The sequence below is a fragment of the Marmota flaviventris genome, chromosome 19 (genome assembly GCF_047511675.1).
Source record: "Marmota flaviventris isolate mMarFla1 chromosome 19, mMarFla1.hap1, whole genome shotgun sequence".
Classification (NCBI taxonomy): domain Eukaryota; kingdom Metazoa; phylum Chordata; class Mammalia; order Rodentia; family Sciuridae; genus Marmota; species Marmota flaviventris.
The window spans coordinates 10,918,738-10,939,642 of record NC_092516.1 but is presented as its reverse complement, the minus strand read 5'-3'; the positions used below and the strand labels follow the sequence as shown (position 1 = coordinate 10,939,642).

The 20,905-nt window shown below is 38.1% G+C and overlaps 1 protein-coding gene across 1 annotated transcript in view; it reads left to right on the top strand.

Moving 5' to 3' along the window:
- Parn (poly(A)-specific ribonuclease) overlaps positions 1-20,905 on the top strand; it is a 141,246-nt gene that overhangs the window by 18,630 nt on the left and 101,711 nt on the right. Inside the window, exons 12-15 of the mRNA XM_027940440.2 lie at positions 1,040-1,096; positions 6,913-6,990; positions 19,102-19,145; positions 20,397-20,439. Of these exons, the coding sequence (XP_027796241.1) occupies positions 1,040-1,096; positions 6,913-6,990; positions 19,102-19,145; positions 20,397-20,439 (222 nt within the window). The remainder of the gene's footprint in view (positions 1-1,039; positions 1,097-6,912; positions 6,991-19,101; positions 19,146-20,396; positions 20,440-20,905) is intronic.

Here is a 20,905-nt window from a genome sequence, read left to right as displayed (position 1 = left end):
GTAATTGCAGTCTTATAGTATCTGTCCTTTTGTGACAGGCTTACTCTCTTGGCATAATGGCCTCAAGGAAGGCTTCATCCATGTTACAGCATGGTCTGAATTTCCTTCCTTTTTAAGACTGAGATTCTATTTTATAGATATACCACATTTTCTGTATCTATTCATTTGGATACTTGGGTTGCTTGCTTTTGGCTCTTGTATACGATGCTGCTTTGAACATGAGTATGCAAATATTTGTATGCTTTTTTTTTTTTTTTTTAAAGAAATTCAACACTTTTTTTCCATAGCAATGGTGCTATTTTATGTTCCCACCAACAGTGCACAAGGGTTCCATTTTCTCTACATCCTTGAAAACACTTGTTAGCCTTGGGACTCATTTTAAGTTGATGAGCAATTTCAGTGAGATTGAAGCCAGAGAGCAGAGGGCTGGGAGCACCTAGAAGTTAGCTGGAACTGAGTGGAGAGGTTAATTAAGCAAGTTAGCTGTGATGAGACAAAAAGGGCAGTTAAGGGCTGAGGTCAAGGTAGGAGAGACACGGAGCCTCTGTAAACACTGTTGGGAAGAAAATTGGAGAGGAGAAAGTGAGGGTGGGGACAGGTCCAAAGTTGTGCTCTAAAAGTTTGTAAAACTGCTGTTTGTCAAGAAAAAAATCAGGAATTCTGGATCAGTTTGCTGGATGGGTTTCCTCAGAAAGTGATGTATTATTGAGTTTAACCAGCAGGTGGCCACTTTAAAAAAGATTTTTTTTTTCTTCAAGACACTTGATTGCCTTGGAAATTTCAACAAATTATGTGAAGTGATGAGAAAATTCTAGGCACTTTTATTTAAGTAACTAGTGAATAATTTGGCACTTGCTTTTTCTGACTTCTAAAACAGAAGAAAGATATATACATAAATCATTTTAGATATTTTAGATATAGTTATTTGAAATGATGATGCTATATGAAGTTTTTTTTCCCCCTTTTTTGGCTAGGGTTTTTAGGTCATTCAAATAAGAAATATAGTGCACATCAATAATTTTGTTTGTTTTTTAATTAGGAGGAACTGAATGACGCTGTGGGATTTTCAAGAGTCATTCATGCCATTGCTAATTCGGTAAGCAAACCAGGCTTCTTTTCTTTCTGGCTAGACTGCTGAATATAATATTAGGTGGCCTGCCAAATTACCATTGCAAAGTAGTCAGTTTGGTCATTTAGAATGTTTACCTGGTGTGGAGGAAGGAGTTAGAATGACAAGGATAGACTGTTACGTGATGTGCCTGGTGAGATCATAACTGCTGATTCACATACAAAGCATTTTTCAGAAAGTCTTTCTTGTAAGGATGCATGGGATTGTACAATGATGATGTTTTATGGCTATACGAAACTAAGGTTTTTATTCTCAAAATCATAAGAAGTAGAATAAGAAAGCAAGGAATAAAGGAAGAAACATTCAGATATTTGATTGATTAATTCCCTAAGTGGAAGACTCTAGAGGATAAAAATAATGGTGTCTATGTCAGGGTCTCCTGCTTAACTGTAATTGATTCTTATATCCAGTAGCCTTAACAGTATTTGATACATTTAAAAAATGCTTTGGTTGTTGGTGTAAATTTGCTAGAGGGGTCTGTGGTAGATATTTTTCCTTACTTCCTTTTTGAAAAGAAACATTGCTGTTTTGCAAAGATAAACAAGGTTGTTGTGCTGGTTGTTCTAGTTAATCTGCTTACTTGGATGCTAAATTGTCTGGAATCTAAGGCTTCTTTTCCTTTAGCAGTTGGCTGTTGAGAAAGAATCACCTTGTCTCTTAGATGCTGAGGTTTGTATCAGGGAAGCATGCAAAGCACAAAGGTCATTGAAACCCTCTCAGTTCTACAGCTGTCTCACTACCAGGTGCAGGCCTGTAAACACAGGGACACTGGGGGTGGGGTGGGGAAGCACACCATTGTCCTTATTTGGGGATAAACACAAGTAGAGGACCTTGTAAAAGAAGAGGGTTGGCCTACTAGGAGCTCTCTTCCTAAATAAGTGAGGTAATCTGAACAGAACAGAAAGTTGTATGAGTCTGGAGAGAAGCAGAGTGTGAATCTCTTTGTAGTAGCTGAGGTCATAGGTGTCCAGAGAAGCAGCGGTGAGACCACATTTGCTCTTGTCATACACTCAACCAGCTCCCTTCAGATTTGTGGTTGGTTTGATTGTGGCTGGGCTCTAAGATACAGAGCTTAGGACATCAGTTGATTTTGAGCTCTTGTGTAGTTCTCATGATATTTAGTTAACTTTTCCAAAATTGAGTCATTTGTTCACCTTGTACATGTTCAAATACCTTAGGTTGCTCTATCTGTGTTTGCTCTTCTCTGATATCTTTCTTGTATGGAATAATTCATAACACATTGCTAATAGTTGGTAGCATCAAAGTTTGCAAAGCGAAGAAGCCCTATTTACTGGTGATTTAATGTTTTAAAGTTTATAAGCAACACACTTTAAAAATATTAACATAATTAAGTTCTATAAACCCAGTAGACATCAAACATATATTTATATCACCAAATTATTTTCTAGTCACTATTAGTAAATCTCTTTTTTCTACAGTTTTCAAAAAGTTTTAATTTTGCAAGATAAGTTCCAAAAATAGTGCGGAAATTCTGTACCCCTTTGCACAGTTTTCCCCAGTGCTAACATCTGCCATTGCTACTGTGCAGTTATCTGAACTAGGATAGTAACATCAGCACAATAACATGAGCTAAACTAAAGCCTTTATTAGAATGTCATCAGTTTGTTTATTAAGTCCATTTTCTCTTCAGAATTCTGTCCAGAATCCTGCATTGTGTTTACTTGTTATTTCTCCTTGGTTTTCTGCAGATTTCAGTAGTCTTTCTCTGCCTTTCATAACCTTGGTGCTTTTGATGAGTATTGGCCATTTTGTCCAGGGTTCCTCGTTTGTGATTTGTTTTCTTTGGTCTGAGGGTATTCAGTGTTGATAAGAACACCTCAGAAACAGTATTCATGATGTTGACCTTGGTCACCAGGTTAAGGTAGTGTCTGCTGGACTTTGTTCTGTGAAGTTACTGTTTTTCCTCTGAGGTTAACATGTTGGGGGAGATATCTTGGGACTATGAAAATCCTCAAACCTTTGCCCACTAATGTTAGCGTTTGTCAGTGGGTCTTATCTGCAACATTTATTGCTGTGGAGATCTAAGGCAAGTTTATATTTCCCTCTTTCTTTCTACATTTGTTTTTAAAATTATTCTATAAGGAAAAGCTGTTCATTCCATGTTATTTAATCATTTTTATGTATGTGAGTAGGGACTCGGATATTTATTTTATTCAACTAGAATATAGCCTAATTTTCTGTTGTTTACTTTGTTGCTCACAGTGTACTGCCTTTGGCCATGGTGATCTTTCAGCTTGACTCCTATGTACTTCCTTTTGAGCACTTCCTTACTTTTGGATGTCCCAGGAGGTTCCAGCCTCATCTTGTTTTCTTCCCCTGGCCTAGCTCAGGGATCCATGACTTCTCCCATGAGCCGTGGTTCCTTTGACTGAGAGTGGTGTTTTGGAAGCACAATCTGGTCCTGTGTTACAGCTGTGTTAGTGGTTCTAGGCCCTGCCTACAGACAGAGCTAAGAACAGTATGTCTGCATATCCATGCATATATACACTTCTGGTTCTTTGTGTATCTGTAGGTGTATGTGTGTATGGTTGGCTTTCCATATCCTTGAGTTCTACACCCTCAGATTCAACCGACTACAGATTAAAAATATTCAAGAAACAAATTGTGTCTTTATTGAACGTGAACAGATTTTTTTTTTTTTTGCCATTATTCCCTAAACAGTATAATACAACAACTATTTACATGGCATTTGCATTGCATGAGGTATTATAGGTAATCTAGAGATGATTTAAAGTATGGGAGGATGTGCATAGGTTATATGCAAGTAATATGCCATTTTATGTAAGGGACCTAAGCATTTTGGTGTCCATGGGAGATCCTGGAACCTATCTGCAATGGTCACTTTGTATTTTGTGTGTGCACAGTTACGTTTTGGTCAGTGATGGACTTCATATACTAGGGTGGTCCTCTGCCGGGTTTCTGTTCTCACGACTAAAAGGCTCAGGGGTCACTCTAGTTAAACTGGGCTAACTGGGCTGCACGAAATAACCACACAAGAGACACAAATACCTTTTTCTTTGGGGTTGCTGTGACGGCTCCTCTGACTTTAAGGGTCCGCAGAAAGAGAGAGAGAGAGAGCATGCGCTGACCCCTTTTATTGAGGAGAAGCTATTCAAATGAGGCAAGGGGTCAGGTTTCAGGGGGCTGAGTCTACATGATGTCCACTGTCAGCAGGTTGACTGACACCTGGGTAGGCCACGCCCAAGGGCACAGTAAGAGGAGGGGACACACACAAAGCATTTCCATGGAAGATTCTATCCTAAACAGGGCAAGGGGTTATATTACAAAGGAACAGGTGAGCATAGCTTCACCCATGGGGCTGTAGCAAGACACACCCATTTCTGTGACTGAGCGCCTCAGCACCCAGCTGGGGAGTGTAACTCAGTCACCCATAAGGTTGGCCTCCCACAGTCCTCTAAGATTATAATGGAGCTAAAAAATTTATGTCACTTAGTGTTTTCACTGTACCTTTTCTATATTTAGGCACACAAATACCACTGTCTTAAATTTGCCTACAGTATGTAGCACAGTAACATGCCTTATTGGCTTATAGCCTGGAATAGGAGCAGTCGGCTAGACCGTATAGTCTAAGTGTATAGTAGGCCATGCGATCCAGGTTTGTGTAAGTATATTCTGTCATTTCACCCAATAGTGAGATTGCCTGATGAATTTTTCAGGACATGTCCCTGTTACATTATGCATGAGGTGATTGTGTGTGTACAGAGGTGCTTACACATACATACACATCCACAAGTGTGGATCTCCCTACCCATTCCTTTATACTGATACCTCAGATTCCAGTCCAATACCACAGGGCTTGTTTTTGGCCTACTCTCTTTTCTCTTGCAACTTCTTTCTCTGACAGTGAGAAATCCAGTTCTTAACTTGCATTACATATATTTGCTTCAACTTGGGGCACACATAAAGTAGTACCAGACTGCTAACTCATACCTGTGAGAAGTTCAATATTTATGTGCAGTTCTTCCTGTCTTTGGCCTCATGGTATCTTCTGATCAAGATATTGTTTTCCATTTCTCAACCTCCTCATTTATCAGTATTTATGTTGCATTTGAGAGTTTCCTACATAACCACTTCTATCCTGGAATCAATCCTTTGTATTTTAGCATTGTATAGGGACTCTGAATGTGCCCAAATATTGAGCCAAAAGCTTAGCTTGTTAGATTTGGGAGATTTTATGTAGGATATTTACTTTGAAAAAAATATGTTTAGCCCTATGAATCCAGCAGTGTTGTATGGAAGGCCCATTGGGACTTATTATGGAGCTCCACTGTAGTGACCGATGCTTTTGTTAAAAACGGTGTCACCAGCTGCGTGCAGTGGTGCACACCTGTAATCCCAGCTGCTCAGGAGGCTGAGACAGGAGGATTGCAAGTTCAAAGCCAGCCTCAGCAAAAGTGAGATGTTCAGTAACTCAGTGAGACCCTGTCTCTAAATAAAATACAAAATTGGGCTGGGGATGTTGTTCAGTGGTCAAGCGCTCCTGAGTTCATTCCCTGGTGCCAACCCCGACAAAAAAGAATATGGTATCACCAGGCCAACTAAATCTAAGTTGACATTCCATTTTGTGGTTTATTTTTTACACAAATGGAGTAATTTAATTTACCTACAGTTATTTCAGTTGATTGAAAAAACAGTGAAATGTTATTGGAATGGAATTCACAGAACATGTTCTGAATTTTGAAGCAGTTAATCTAGGAAATGAAAATTTATTGTGTTAATTATAATAAGAATCTAGTTATTTTAACCTTTTAACATTGTTATGAACTTATCTTTTAAAATAATTGGGTTCTTTTAAGAAATATATATATATATATTTTTTTTCTTTTTTAAACATAATACCTATTTATATATTAAATCATTCATTCGATATTTTTTTAATATTTATTTATTTTTTTAGTTGTAGGTGGCGGACACATATCTTTATTTCATTTTTATGTGGTGCTGAGGATTGAACCCAGTGCCTCACAAGTGCTAGGCGAGCACTCTATCACTGAGCCACAAGCCCAGCCCCAAGAAGTGTATATATTTTTTAACTATTTATTTTGTAGTTGTAGTTGGACACAATACCTTCATTTTAATGTGGTGCTGAGAATTGAACCCAGGGCCTCACACGTGCCAGGCGAGCACTCCACCACTGAGCAAAACCTCAGCCCCAAGAAGAAGTATAATTTTTAAAATATTTGTATAGACAAAAGCATATACATATGTTTTTGGAGTTTTGTTCACACATTATTTGACATTCAAGGGACTCAGGGTTTTCATATTTTACCTTTAAAAAGCTCTTCAATTAAAATTTTACAATTTCCTGCTGGTGTGCCAGTTCACTTCTGTAGTCCCAGCTACTTGGGAGGCTGAGGCAGGGAGGTCACTTTAGCCCAGGAGTTCAAGGCCATCCTGGGTAACATAGAGCCTTGGAAAAAAAAGAAAAGAAAAGGAAAAAAAGAAAAGTTTTTTTTTTTTTTTTTACTACTTCTGATTCTTAAGGGTGACAAGATTGATAAAAATCAGAGAAAAAGATCAGTGAAGTAAAAAATTATTTGAAACTTTTACTTTGCCTTGTGGATTTAATACTCCCAAATTGCAGAGAAATAAAAATGGCTTATATTGTTATGTATTTACATATACTCATAACTTTTTAATGTGGAAAAAGTAAGTTCAGTAAAAAGTCCTCATGGAATCTGAAGCATACATTTTATTCTCAAACCCTAGTTAATTTTTTTCTTAACCTTGATTTTCTTTAGGGGAAACTTGTCATTGGACACAATATGCTCTTGGATGTCATGCACACAGTTCATCAGTTCTACAGCCCTCTGCCTGCGGTAAGTGACTTGTCCGCCTGCCTTCACCAAGCACTATGCAGTGTTCTCTGCTTTTCTGCATGCAGCATGTTCCCAGAGACAATCTTATGCATGCACTTGGTTGTATATTTTTGATGAGATGTACATATAAGTCTATTTTAAGGGGTTTTCTGTCATCTGCCATTGTCAGAGCAGGGTTCCATATTTGTTTCATTGTCTTGGTCCTTGTGGTTTGGCTATTGTGAATTGTGTTGCTATAAACATGGGTATGTATGTGTTGCTATAGTTTTTTTAAAAATATTTTTTAGTTGTTGATGGACCATTATTTTATTTATTCATTTACATATGGTGCTGTGAACCCAGTGCCTCATGTGTGCTAGGCAAGCATTCTACCACTGAGCCACAACCCCAGCCCACTTTAATTCTTTAATAAATACTGAGGATTGGTGTAGCTAGGTCATATATGTTGGTTCTATTCCTATATTTTGAAGGACTACCATACTGATTTCCATAGTGATTGTACTAATTTACAATCCCACCAATAGTGCTAAAGTGTTCTTTTTTCTCTACATCCTCTCCAGTGTTTATTATTATTTGTGTTCTTGATATGGCTGCAATTCTAACTGGAGTGAGATGAAATCTCCATGTAGTTTTGATTTTTATTTCCTTAATTGCTAACAGTGTTGAACACCTTATCATATATTTGTTAACCATTTGTATTTCTTCTTTTGAAAAGTGTCTATTTAGTTCACTTGTCCATTTATTAATTGGGTTGTTTATTGTTTGAATTCTTTATGTATTCTGGATATTAATCCTGTGTCAGAAGAGTAGCTAGCAAAAAATTTCTCCCATTCTGTAGATTCTCTCTTCACATTTGTAATTATTTGCTTTGCTGTATAGAAGCTTTTAAATTTGATACCATCCTATTTATTAACTCTTGAGATTATTTCCTGAGTGTCAGGGATCCTTTTGACAAAGTTGTTTGAGCCTACATGTTGGAGTTTAACTCTATGTTTTTCTCTAGGTGTTGCCTAGTTTCTGGTCTAATTACTGGGTCTTTGACTTATTTTGAGTTGACTTTTTTTTTTTAAATATTTTTTTAGTTGTTGATGGACCTTTATTTTATCTATTTATTTATATGCAGTGCTGAGAATTAAACCCAGTGCCTCACACATGTGAGGCAAGCGCTGTACCACTGAGCCACAACCCCATCCCCTTGAGCTGACTTTTGTGCAAGGTGAGAGATAAGGATTTAGTCTCATTATTCTACATAGGGATAGCCAGTTTTCCCACAACCATTTGTTAGAAAGGCTGTCTTTTAGTCAGTGTTTGCTTTTGGCATCTTTGTCGAAGATAAGATGATTACATCGGTGTAGGTTTCTGTTCTGTGTCTTCATTGGCCTGAATGTCTGTTTTTATGCCCGTACCATGCATTTGTTACTCTAGCTCTGTAGTGTAATTTGAAGTCAGGTATTGTGATGCCTCCAGTATGACATTTTTGGCTAAAAATTGCTTCGGCTATTCTGGGTCTTTTATTCTTCAAAGGCATTTTTAAAACTGTGTTTTTTTTTTTTTTTTCTTGTTCTGTGATGACTGTCATTGGTATTTTGATGGGGATTGCACTGAATCTGTATATAGCTTTTAGTATTATGTTCATTTTTAATAGCATTACTTCTGCTCATTCATAAATATGGGAAATCTTTCATCTTCTTATATCTTTCAGTTTTTTTCTTAAGTGTTCTATAGTTTGCATTGTAGAGGTATTTCACTTCCTTATTTAGATTTATTTGTAGGGTTTTTTTTGTGTGTTTTGTTTTTTTGTACCAGGGATTGAACCCAGGGGTGCTTAACCACCCAGCCTCATCCCCAGCCTTTTTTTTTTTTTTTAATATATATATTTTATTAGAGGCAGGGTCTTGCTGAGTTGCTCAGGGCCTTGCTAAGTTGCTGAGGCTGGGTTTAAACTTATGATCCTTCTGCCTCAACCTCCTGAGTCGCCGGGATTACAGGTGTGCACCACCATGCCCGGCTTATTCATAGGTATTTTATTTATCTATATTTTTGTGGACTTTGAGAATGGGATTGTTTTTCTGATTTCTTTCTCAGCACATCATTATTGATGTATAGGAAAGCTATTAATTTTTGTATGTTGATTTTGTGACTAGCTACTTTGCTGAATTTGTTATTTGTTCTATATTCTTTCTGGAACTTTTTGGATCTTCTAAGTGTAGGATGTTACCATCTGCAAACAGTTATAGTTTGACTTCTTCCTTTTGTATTTTTACCCCTTTTATTTCTTTCTTCTGCCTAATTGCTCTGCCTGGAATTTTTAGTCTATAACGAATAGGAGTGGTATAATGAATATCCTTCTCTTTTTCCAGATTTTGAAGAAAACACTTTAAGTTTCCATATTTTAGCTAAGGGCTTATCAATCTTGTTTATCTTTTCAAAAAACTAACTCTTTATATTATTGATCCTCTGTTTTATTTTTTAATTTCATTTTCAATATTATTCATTTCAGGTCTGATCTGTTATTTCTTCTGTCAGTTTTAGAATTGGTTTGCTCTTGTTTTTCAAGGGCCCTGAGATACATCATTAGGTTGTTTGTTGGAATCTTTCTGATTTTCTTAGGTAGGCACTCATGGCTTTCAGTGTTCCTCTTAGAGCTTCCTTCATAGTGTCCTAGAGGTATTGTATGTTGTGTCCTTACTCTTGTTAGCATCTAAGAATCTTTAAATTTCTCCCTTATTTCTTCTGTCATGCATTCATCATTCAAAGGTGTATTATTTAATCTCCATGTGTTTATATAGTTTCTATAGAGTTTTTGCCAATTTCATTCCATTATGATAAGAGAAGGTGGAAGGGATTATATCAGTTTTTTTGATGTCAAGAATCAAATTTGTGGACTTAATAACCAATTCAATTTTGTGGACTAAAATGTGGTCTGTTTTGGAGAAGGTTCCCTGATTTACTGAGAAGAAAGCATATTCTTTTTTTTTGATACTGGGGATTGAACCCAGAGGTGCTCAACCACTGAGCTATATCCCCAACCCCCCCTTTAAAAAAAAAAAAAAAAAAAAAAAAAAAAAAAAAAAATATATATATATATATATATATATATATATATATATATATATTTAGTTATACACAGACACAATATCTTTATTTTGTTTATTTATTTTTATGTGGTGCTGAGGATTGAACCCAGGGTCTCACACATGCAAGGTGAATGCTGTACCGCTGAGCCACAACTCAAGCTCCTATCCCCAACCCCTTTTTATATTTTATTTTGAGACAGGATCTTGCCAAGTTGCTGAGGTTGACTTTGAGTTTGCAATCCTCCTGCCTCAGCCTCCTGAGCTGCTGGGATTACAGTTGTGCTCCACCACATCTGGCAGAAGAAAGCATATTCTGATTTTGTTGGATGAAATATCTGTAGATGTCTGTTAATTCCATTTGATATATAATATTTTTTAGGCTTGAAGAGTCTTTGCTGAGTTTATGTGTAAATGACCTATCTATTGATAAGGTGTATTGAAATCATACAGTATTATTGTATTGGGGTCTGAGTTTTTAATTCAAATAGTGTCTGTCTTATGTAATTAGCTGCATCAATGTTTGGGACATAAATATTTACTATTGTTACTTCTTCTTGTTGAATTGTTCCCTTTACCAGTATAAAATGACCTTTGGTCTCTTCTTATTAATTTTGGATTGAAGTCTGTTTCCTCGGATATGAGAGTAGATTCTCCTGCTTTTGTGTGGGGGTTGTAGGCTCCTTTTATATGGAATGTCAATTTCCATCTTTTCACTCTCAGCCTGTGGCTGTCTTTGCCTGTTAGGTGAGTCTCTTCTGCCAGCCTATGTCATTTAATTGGGGAGTTGAGACCATTTACATTCCATGTTATTATAGAGAGATGTTTATTAATTCTTTTCATTTTCATTTATTTCTAATGTTTAGTTTAGTTCTGTTTCTTGTTTGCTTAGCTACCCTTCAAATGAGATGTGTCCATTTGTGAGCTTGGGTTGGTTTTGGTTTCTTCTGTGTGAAGTATTTCTTTAACTATTTTCTGTAGTGCAGACTTAGTGGTCATGAATTCTACTAGTTTCTATTTATCTTGGAAGGCTTTTATCTATGCAATTCTGAGGTATAGCTTTGCTGGATATGGCAGTCTTTGTTGACAGTTATTTTTTTCAGGACTTGGAATACATCATTCTAAGCCCCCCTGGATTTAGAGTCCATGCTGAGAAATTGGAAGTGATTCTGATTGACTTGCCTCTAAATGTGACCTGATGTTTTTCTCTTGAGGCTTTTAAATTTCTGTCCTTGTTCTGTATGTTAGGCATTTTAAAATGGAGAGGTGCTTTTTTGATCTTGTCTACTGGAGTTCTGAATGCATCCTGTATCTGGATCTTTATCTCATTTTCAAGATTTGAAATTTTTTCTGTTTTATCCCTTCAGAGATTCTCCATGCCATTAGCCTGTCTTTCACAACCCTTCATGATTCCAGTGATTCTTTTTTTAATAGACTGTTGACTTTTTTTTTAAGGTAGTAACTTTTTTCTTTTAGTTTTATTCATTTATTTTTATGTGGTGCTGAGGATTGAACGCTGTTCCTCACACATGCTAGGCAAGCCTTGCTTTACCACTGAGCTACAATTGCAGCCCCTCCAGTGATTCTCAAATTTGGTCTCTTAAAGTTGTTCCAGAGTTCTTGTATATTCTGGTCATGGATACTTATTTTCTTTATTTTAACAGTATCTGAATGTTCAAGAATGGCTACTTATTCTGTATGTTAGGCATTTTAAAAATAATGTATCATGTCTTCCAGCTCTGAGATTTAGTCTTCAACATGGTGTATTCTAGAGAAACTTCCACTGAACATTTTATTTGATTATATCTTTCATTTCTAAAACTTCTGTTGGTTCTTTTTCTTTTCTTTCTTTCTTTTTTTTTTTTTTTTTTTGGTACCAGGGATTGAACTCAGGGGCACTTGACCACTGAGCTACACCCCCAGCCCTGTTTTATATTTTATTTAGAGACACTGGTCTCACTGACTTGCTTAGCACCTTGCTTTTGCTGAGGCTGGCTTTGAACTCTTGATCCTCTGGTCTCAGCCTCCTCAGCTGCTGGGATGACAGGCATGCACCACTGTGCCTGGCTGTTAGTTCTTTTTCAGTACCTCATCTACTCACTGAATTTCTCATTCATTTCCTGACTGACTCCCTTTACTCATTCAATTGTTTTTCTGTGTTCTCTTGAAATTCATTGATCATTTTTATAATCATTTTTTTGAGTGCTTTATCTGGTATTTCATCCACTTTAATATTTTTGGAGTCAGTTTCTGTTGAATTATGAACTTTAAGAGTCTTTGTGTGACCTTGTTTTTTCGTATTTCTTTTCTTTTCTTTTTTTTTTTAAAGAGAGAGAGAATTTTTTAATATTTATTTTTTAGTTTTCGGCGGACACAACATCTTTGTTTGTATGTGGTGCTGAGGATCGAACCCGGGCCGCACGCGAGTGCGCTACCGCTTGAGCCACATCCCCAGCACGTTTTTTCATATTTCTTGTGTTGGTTTTTGTCTAGATGTTGTTGTGCTGCTCACTTCCACTCTTAGGAGTAGGCCTTTTCCAGTCACAGCCTTCTCTTGCCAGTGTGCCTTGAGTGGCCTAGGAGAGACCCCCTGTATGTGTGGTGTCTGCAACCTTTGTGTTAATTCTTTATGATTTTGCCGTAGGAGTGGATGTCCATGAGTGGGACCTGAGGGCCAACCCCCAGCCATTCCTGCTTGGAATCTGGTCATTAATTTGGGGTTGTATTAAAGTATCCGTGAGGTTTGAGGATGGTTAATGTGTGTGTGGAGCATGTGTGCTGCCTCTTGGCTGGGTTTAGTTCAATAGCCAAGTCTTTCTCCTGTGAACTTGTAGTGTCCTTATAGATTCCCAGCGCCTCACAGAAAAGGGGGAAGCAAATAATAGCAACAGCTGAAGCTAACCTTAGAGCAGTATAATGGATCCTGATGCCTATGACATCTGCAACACCAGTTACCACAAAAACAGGATTGGTGGGCCAGCCCTTGCCAACAGCAAAAGCAGTGAATAGCTGTGAACTAGATATGGCATTAAAGTAAACAGAGGGTGTCAACTGTGCCATCCATGGCACTAATAACTGCAGCAACATGAATGGTGGGGGCAGGAATTGTGTAAACCAAATAGTTCTAAAAAAATGGTAAAAATAGAGTTCATTAAGAGAAAAGAAAATGTGGTGGGAGGATAAAAGAAAGTTTAGAAAGTTCAAAATGTAAACAGGCTGAAGAAGGGTAGTAAGTGATGACTACAAAGGAGGAGAAGGGAAAAATGGGGAAAAAAAGTAAAGGGAGAGAAAGAGAATAAAAAAAATTGTTGGAGAAGAAAGGAGAGAAAGAGAAACGAGTAAAAATAAAGCAAAACCAAAGAAACAAAAAGCCCTAACTCTCAAAAGACAAGACAAGGAAATAACCATCGTAAAAATATGCTAAAATGAGAAAAAAAGAAAGTTGTCTGTGTGTGTGTCCACAAACCAGTCTGCTCAGCAAGAGCACACGCATGCACACACACACGGAAAAAGACTTGAAATGAAACAGAAACAGTGAAGAATTGTCCCCACTGAGGTAGCCAGCAGTGCTGATGAGGATGGATGGTCACTGCCTGTGCATGACTGTCCTGCTTGTCATTTCTTCCTGGATTATGTTTTGAGTTGGGGAGGGTCGGGGTCGGGGCTGGAGAGAGAGAGGACTGGGGGTTGTTAACATCTTATTCTTTTTGTGTTGCTCACCCAGCTGCCAGCTGGAGTGACCTAAAACTGACGCTGTTTGAAATCATCGTCAGCTTCCCCTAACCGGTGGGATGTAGGATGGAGTGGGAAGTACTGTCAGTTGACGTTTCTGTCTGGACAGTCCTGCTTGACAGACCAGGATAGGACTGCTGCACAGTTCTGAGAGGGCACTTCTGGGAGGCCAGGGCTTAAGTCTGATCAGACTTAGGGACTTTGCTTGGTGACATCTGCTCTGGAGAGATTTGGTTAGCACACTCTGTGGGCCAGGCAGATGCCATTTTTGGCTGTGAGTCTGGATCTCAGGAGCCTCCCAGGAACTCTCCTGTGTGGCAGGAGAATCAGCCCTCCCCACGTCCCACATACTCAGCTGCCGGTCTTGTCCTTGAGTGCATTCACACCTGCATATGCAGTTTCTCCATCCTTATCAGCTGTCCCATGAGCCACCAGGCTCAAAGAGAAAGCAAGTCACACTCCCTTCTGTATTTCTGATTGAATCTCCTTGGGTACAATCTTTTCTGTGTCTTTTTCAGTCACTTTCTGCTAGGTACACCCTAGGCCACCGGGTAGGCGCTTGCCAGGACAGTATGCAGTGTTTGCTGTGGTCTCCTGGGCTTCTGGCAGCAGCGAGCTGCAATGTGGCCTCCTCAGCATGGCTCCTGGCCTTAGTTCTTTGCCAGTTGAAAAATACAGAGCACTTATTAGATAGCAGTTTGCTGTGCAGCCTCTGGATAGCTAAATTCAGGCTGCTTTTTTTCATCTACAGGTTTTTTTGTGCCAAATTTGTCCATTGTGTTTCTGTGTGTTTATCCCTCCCCTCCCTGGGGAACCACACTGCTGCCGCCGCTACTGCTATCTGGCTCCGGTGTACTCTGTCTTCTTCTTTTTTTGATGCACTCAAATTTCTGAGACCTTAAGAGATGCTGACTGTCTGATATGGAGTTTCAGTGTACTCCCTCCCTCACCCACCTCACTGAGAAGCAGTAGTCCTGGTGCTTGAATCCCAAACCACAGAGCAACTGGAAGTGTAGCCTTCCTCAAATTCATCACCTTTAATCTCTGGTTTTATGAAATTCTTGGTTGCCTCCTGCTCAGGGCTTCCCTCAGCTCCTCTACTGCCCTGACTTTGAGCCAGGTAAGCTCACCAGGCATGAACTCCTCTGGCTCCCTGTCAGGCTCTTGCACTCCTGCTCCTAACTGCATGACATCTCCCTTGCCCCCACCTTCACACAAGGAGTCCTTCATACTCCTTTCTCTCCATGTTCCCTGTCCTTTAGTGATATTGCCTACTTTTTTTGTTCTTTCTAGATATACATGACAGTAAAGTGTATTTTAACATATTATAATACATGTAGTATAACTTATTCTAAATAGGATCCCATTCTTGTGGTTGTACATGATGTGGAGTTTCACTGTGGTGTATTCATATATGAACATAAGAAAGTTTTGATTCATTCCACTGTCTTTCTTATTCCCGTCCCCCTCCCTTCCCTTCATTCTTCTTTGTCTAGTCCACTGAATTTCTGCCCCCCTTATTGTGTGTTAGAATCTGCATATCAAAGAGAACCTTTTGTTTTTTGGAATTGGCTTATTTCATTTAGCATGATAATCTCCAGATCCATCCATTTACTGGCAAAAGTCATAAAATTATCCTTTTTCTATGGCTGAGTAATATTCCATTGTGTAGATATATCACATTTTCTTTATTCACTTATCTGTTGAAGGGCACCTAGGTTGGTAACATTTCTTAGCTGTTGTGAATTGAGCTTCTGTAAACATTGATGTGGTTATGTCACTCTAGTATGCTAATTTTAAGTCCTTTGGGTATATATGGAGATGTAGTATAACCAGGTCAATGGTGGTTCCATTCCAAGTTTTTTGAGCAACCCCCATATTGCTTTCCAGGGTGGTTGCACCAATTTGCAGTCCCAGATATTGGCCATTTTTGTAACTCAACTGTAGACACCAACATTTATCTCTAGCCATGCTCTCTCCCAGATTTGTGTGTGCATTTCATGCTGGACTCTGGGATTCTCCTGCTGGCTTGCTCTCAGATGGGTTGTTCATGTGTCTACATGAGATATTTAATTTTCACTACCTTTCTTTCCTTATACTGTCTCCCAACCATTTTTCTCTTGATTCTATTAGTATAGGTGATTCTGAGTATCCAATCCTTTTTTTTTAAATTTTTTTAAAAATATTTATTTTTAGTTTTCGGCGGACACAACATCTTTGTTTGTATGTGGTGCTGAGGATTGAACCCGGGCCGCACGCATGCCAGGCTAGCGCGCTACCGCTTGAGCCCCAGCCCTCCAATCCTGTTTTTGATATCAGTTTTGACTCTTCCTCTGTCCCCAGATCTGTTCCATTACAAAATCTTAATGATCCTATCCCCATGCTGTTTCTCATGACTGGGGTCTTTCCGTTTTTGCCGCAGATAGCCTCATTTCTTACCTGCAGTTCAGCAAACTCCAGGCTGAATTTTTTTTTTTTTTTCGGTATTCAGCCCATTCTTGAAATCAGAGGTTGGCAGTCTTTTTCTGTAAAGGTCCAGATAGTGAAATATTTTGGGCTTTCCAGCCTGTATGGTCTCTCTGGTAGCTCTCTGTTATTTTGTAGCTCCCAAATTATCATGAATGTATAAATAAATGGGTGTGGCTGTGTTGCAATAAAATTTTATTTAAAAAAATAAATGATAAGCCAGATTTGGCCTGAAGACTATGGTTTGCCAATTCTTGCTTTAAAATGCCATCAGATGAGGTTAGTCTTTTGTTAGTTCTGCATTGGAAGACCCTGGGGAGTTTAGTCTTGTTTACTGCCCATTTCTTAGGTCATGTTTCCCCATTAGCAAACAGAACACTCTTCAGAAGAGTGCAGCCCAGCCCGCTGGGTGTTGTGGATCTGTTGCTCCCCTTGTCCTAGTTCTTAGCCTTCAGGTTGCCACCACTCTTCACGATGACTTTATCACCCTTTGGAATACAAAAGCTCCATAGCTGTAACTCTCAAAACAAGTATGATGGGAATAGATTTTCATTTTACCTTTAAAGACCCAACATTTGTTGTAGATCAGCCACTTCTTACTGGCCAAATAGACCAAAGTAGCAGTTCTTCTCCTGATTTGTTGACCTTTAAAGCAATGAAGTTATCAGTAAGGAAAGAGGGGAGTATATATAATATTGTGCCAGGTGTTTTGAATACCAAACAGAGCTTGTCACGTAGGAGGCAGTAATATTGATTTAACAAAAGAGAATATTTTGACTGTGCTAGTGTTTTAAATCTTCTGATGTATGACTCTGTCCATATCATTGACTCTGATTAAAATTTTCAAACACTCTCACCTTGTTTTTCTATATAGTTGACTCTTTAGCCAGGCGTGTCAGACCATCTCTGATTGAGCCCAACTTTCCTGTAGTCTGAGCACTTGTTGTTGTTCTCCTTCTTTCCAGCCACATGGGCTCATTTCTCCTCTAAGAAGTGCTTTGGGTCGTTCCGTATCTGTGATCTTGGTATGATTTCCACCAACTTGAATTTTCCCTAGCTTTCCTCAGTGTTTGTAGTCCATGATTTCACCTTTTTTCCCCCCAAGGCCCAGCTCATGCCTCCTGCATGAACATTCCCCTGCTTGTTGCCTTCATGCCCATGAAGGGATTGTTTCCTTCTCAGAGGAAGAGGTGCAGAACTTGGCACCTCTCTGGTCCGTAAATTCTGTCTTGTGTTGTACAGCGTAACCCCTTCTTCTTGGTGGTTATCTCCTCGGGCAAGGAGTAACCTTGTCATTGTCCAAGTGTCTGGCAGAGTACTTTGTATGTGAGAATTAACAAGTGTTAACTTGAATCAAGTTCTAGTAGAATGAAGGTGATTTGGTGTGCCACAGGAGGTGGGATAGGATAAGCAGTTCTAGCCCTTGCTTTATTACTATGGCAGTTTTTTAAAAAAATATTTTTTTTAGTTGTCGATGTACCTTTATTTTTTCTTTCTTTCTTTCTATCAATCATCTATCTACCTATTTATTTATATGCTGCTCTGAGAATTGAACCCAAGGCCTCACACATGCTAGGCAAGATTGCCCTAGGGACTGGGGTTGTAGCTCAGTGGTATCTTGGTAATTTGCTTATTTGTGTTCTGTCATTGTCAAGGGGAGAAAATGTTTTTTCTCTATTTACCTTTGGAAGAAATCACGATAATAAATGAGGATGGTAGGACTCTTGGACTAACACCAAAGTTTGCATTTAAAGTGTACTAAAGAATTCATATTTTGGAGCTTTTAGGTCAGGAGAGTTTCTTCTTAGGAGACTTCTTGGTACCTCAGAGTGATCTTTTAGCAAGTGTCAGTTTAGAATTCTGCTGTATGTTATTCCTGAATTTTACTTTTCTCTGGCTTGTAAAACTTTGCAGTGGTATTGAGAGTTGACAGTGACGGACATTTTTGTTTGCCTTAGCATTGAAACCACTTGTTCATGTATTGTCCATTAATTTAACAATAGCCATTGAAAGGCTGGTAAATATTTCAAGCTAGCTAAATACAGTCTGTACTTACAGGCTTGAAAAGCTAATTGGAAATGGCAGTTTCCTATGAAGCATGAATAACTTTGAAGAGAAGTGTTGTTTATAAAGGGTCAGCAGTGTGACTATCCAGTCTAGCATGGCAATTATGTATGTAAATGAGTTAATTCAAAATTGGAGCACTCTCCTGTCTGCCGCAGACTTCCTGATCAAAATAAACTTGGGAAATTAATTTTCTGACTTAGACACTTGGTATTAGTGACACTTTAGCAATTTTCTTGTACTTAAAGAAGGAGTCATACATAATGAAAAGTCTGTATTTTAATTGTGATTTTAACTAACAAAGATTGTCTCAGTGTAGGTGTAAGCTAGTTTACAATATATCCATTTTCTGTATAAACCACTTAATGTAAATGACAGTGCTAGTCTACTATTATGATAAATTTGTGTAATGGAATACAGCCTGTTGGCTATTACTGGAACTTCCCAAGCAGTTTCACAGGCCTCTCAGATCTACAGCTTTCTACATGTAGTAGAACCCTCCTCTTTTCTTTCAGTCATATAATCCTTATATTTGACTGTTTTGTTATGCCAAGGTTAGTCCCCAGATCATGTGATTCCCAATCAATGAGGAAACTGGAAGGTTTTTAAGATGTAATTATTACCTGGAGATGGGTTTTACCGTTTAGCTTAAAGCCTCTAGGAGGTATAATGGTTTGTTTGAGAGGAAAGCTATGCACCTGAGATGCTTAAGTCTATTTTTAATACCATGGGTGTATTTGGAAAATGGTAACAAGTCATTCTCTGTATTTTTTAGGACTTAAATGAGTTTAAGGAGCTGACAACATGTGTTTTCCCCAGGTAGGCTTTCTTTAAGTCTCATTGTTCATTCAAAATAGTCACTGTTGGTTGGGTGTTGGGGGGTTTGTGAACTGAAATCAAATTCCATGTATGTATGAGTTTGTGAAATGAACCCAACTGCTGTTTTCAATAAAAAATAAATAAAACAGTCATTGTGACATACATAATACAAACAGATACATGCTAATTTATGAAAATCAATGGACCCTGATTAGAATCCAGTTCATAAAAGCTGGGAAATGATTTAGTCTCTCTAACTTTGGAGGAGTTGACTTTTTAAATTTATGATTGGTTTTGTTGTCCCATTAAATCAGAGTCTGAGCTGGGTGGGAAGGCAGCCTATGACTCCTCTTCTGTTATCTCACACCTTTCCCTCTGAAGGGCTGGTGAGGCTTTCCTAAAGTGGCTGTGGTCCCTCACATCCCTGGCACACACCTTGTCTGTTGAAGTACCCTGTTGGGCGTCTGCTCTGTCCATTCAGACTAGGGAGAAATTTTTTCTCCACTTTAAGTCGGTGCCTTTGCTGCTGGTGTTCTCCACAGTTGGTAATTGCATCCTAGTTCTGATGTGTCACATGTCTGATAGATCACATGCCCACCCATTTGAATAGGGACTATTTCTGTCTTACTATTACTATTTAGTGTTCACCTTTGTGTGAAAAGAAATAGAGAAATATAGCTTTCATATTGGTCAGAGAGTCTCTTTCTCTATTTAGTATTTTTGATTTTTGAAACAGAATAGTAAGAAATAACAACAGCATGAAATTACTGAATGTAGAGTTGGGCTCCCTAAGAACTTATTTCATACCAATCTGGGTAAGTAGCAGTAGATAGTAATGATTTAGGAAGGTTAGACCTACACCAGTATTTGAACCATGCGGAAACAGGGGGATGTTTGACATGCCTTTAAGGTTGATAGAGACCACACACAGGGTGCAGACGAACCTGGAACTGATTCTCTTAGTGTGTCAGAGCAGGGACTGACCTGCAGCTGTCTGATGAAGTCACTGGTGATAGGACTTGACCCCAGGTTAATGTAGCAGTTATTTCACTGGTAGCCTCAACGGCTACTGTGCTTGGTTCTTCTCTCCATGTTAAGTGTATTATATGTTAAGTATTTCATGTATTAGGTGTATGTTAAGCATGTTAAATATGTACTGTATGTATGAAATTATTTTAAATATTTGAGTAAAATACATTTTGAACATTGATACAAATTATGTTTACCTTATTAAAAATATTTTGTTTTCAGACTCTTGGATACTAAATTGATGGCCAGCACACAACCTTTTAAGGTAGTGTTTAAATTTGAACTATCACTAATGAGCTATACTTTGAAATTTTTTGAATTGCTATTATTATCTTTGGAATTCTGGTCTATCTAAATGCTATTCCAAATATATAGAAGAAAAAAGAAGAAGAAATAAAGGAATAAAGAGAAAATGGAAAAAAACCCCACCCAAATATGTAAAAATGTGAACAGGGGTTGACTTTGGCTAGTGGGATTATGTGAGTTTTTTTCTTTTTTCTTCAAATATAATTTTTAATATTAAATATATTATTTACTTTTGAGTATGTTGCACGTGTGCACAGTTTTTTTTCTTCATTTCCTTTTTTGTACATATTTGGGATAAATTTTCTAATCAAGGAAATTTAGATCATGGCATAATCTTTTGCTACTTTATGAAGAACTATTTTATATAATTGATATGAACACCAGAACAGCATAGCTTTCTGATGAAAGGTCTGTAGATGTTTAAT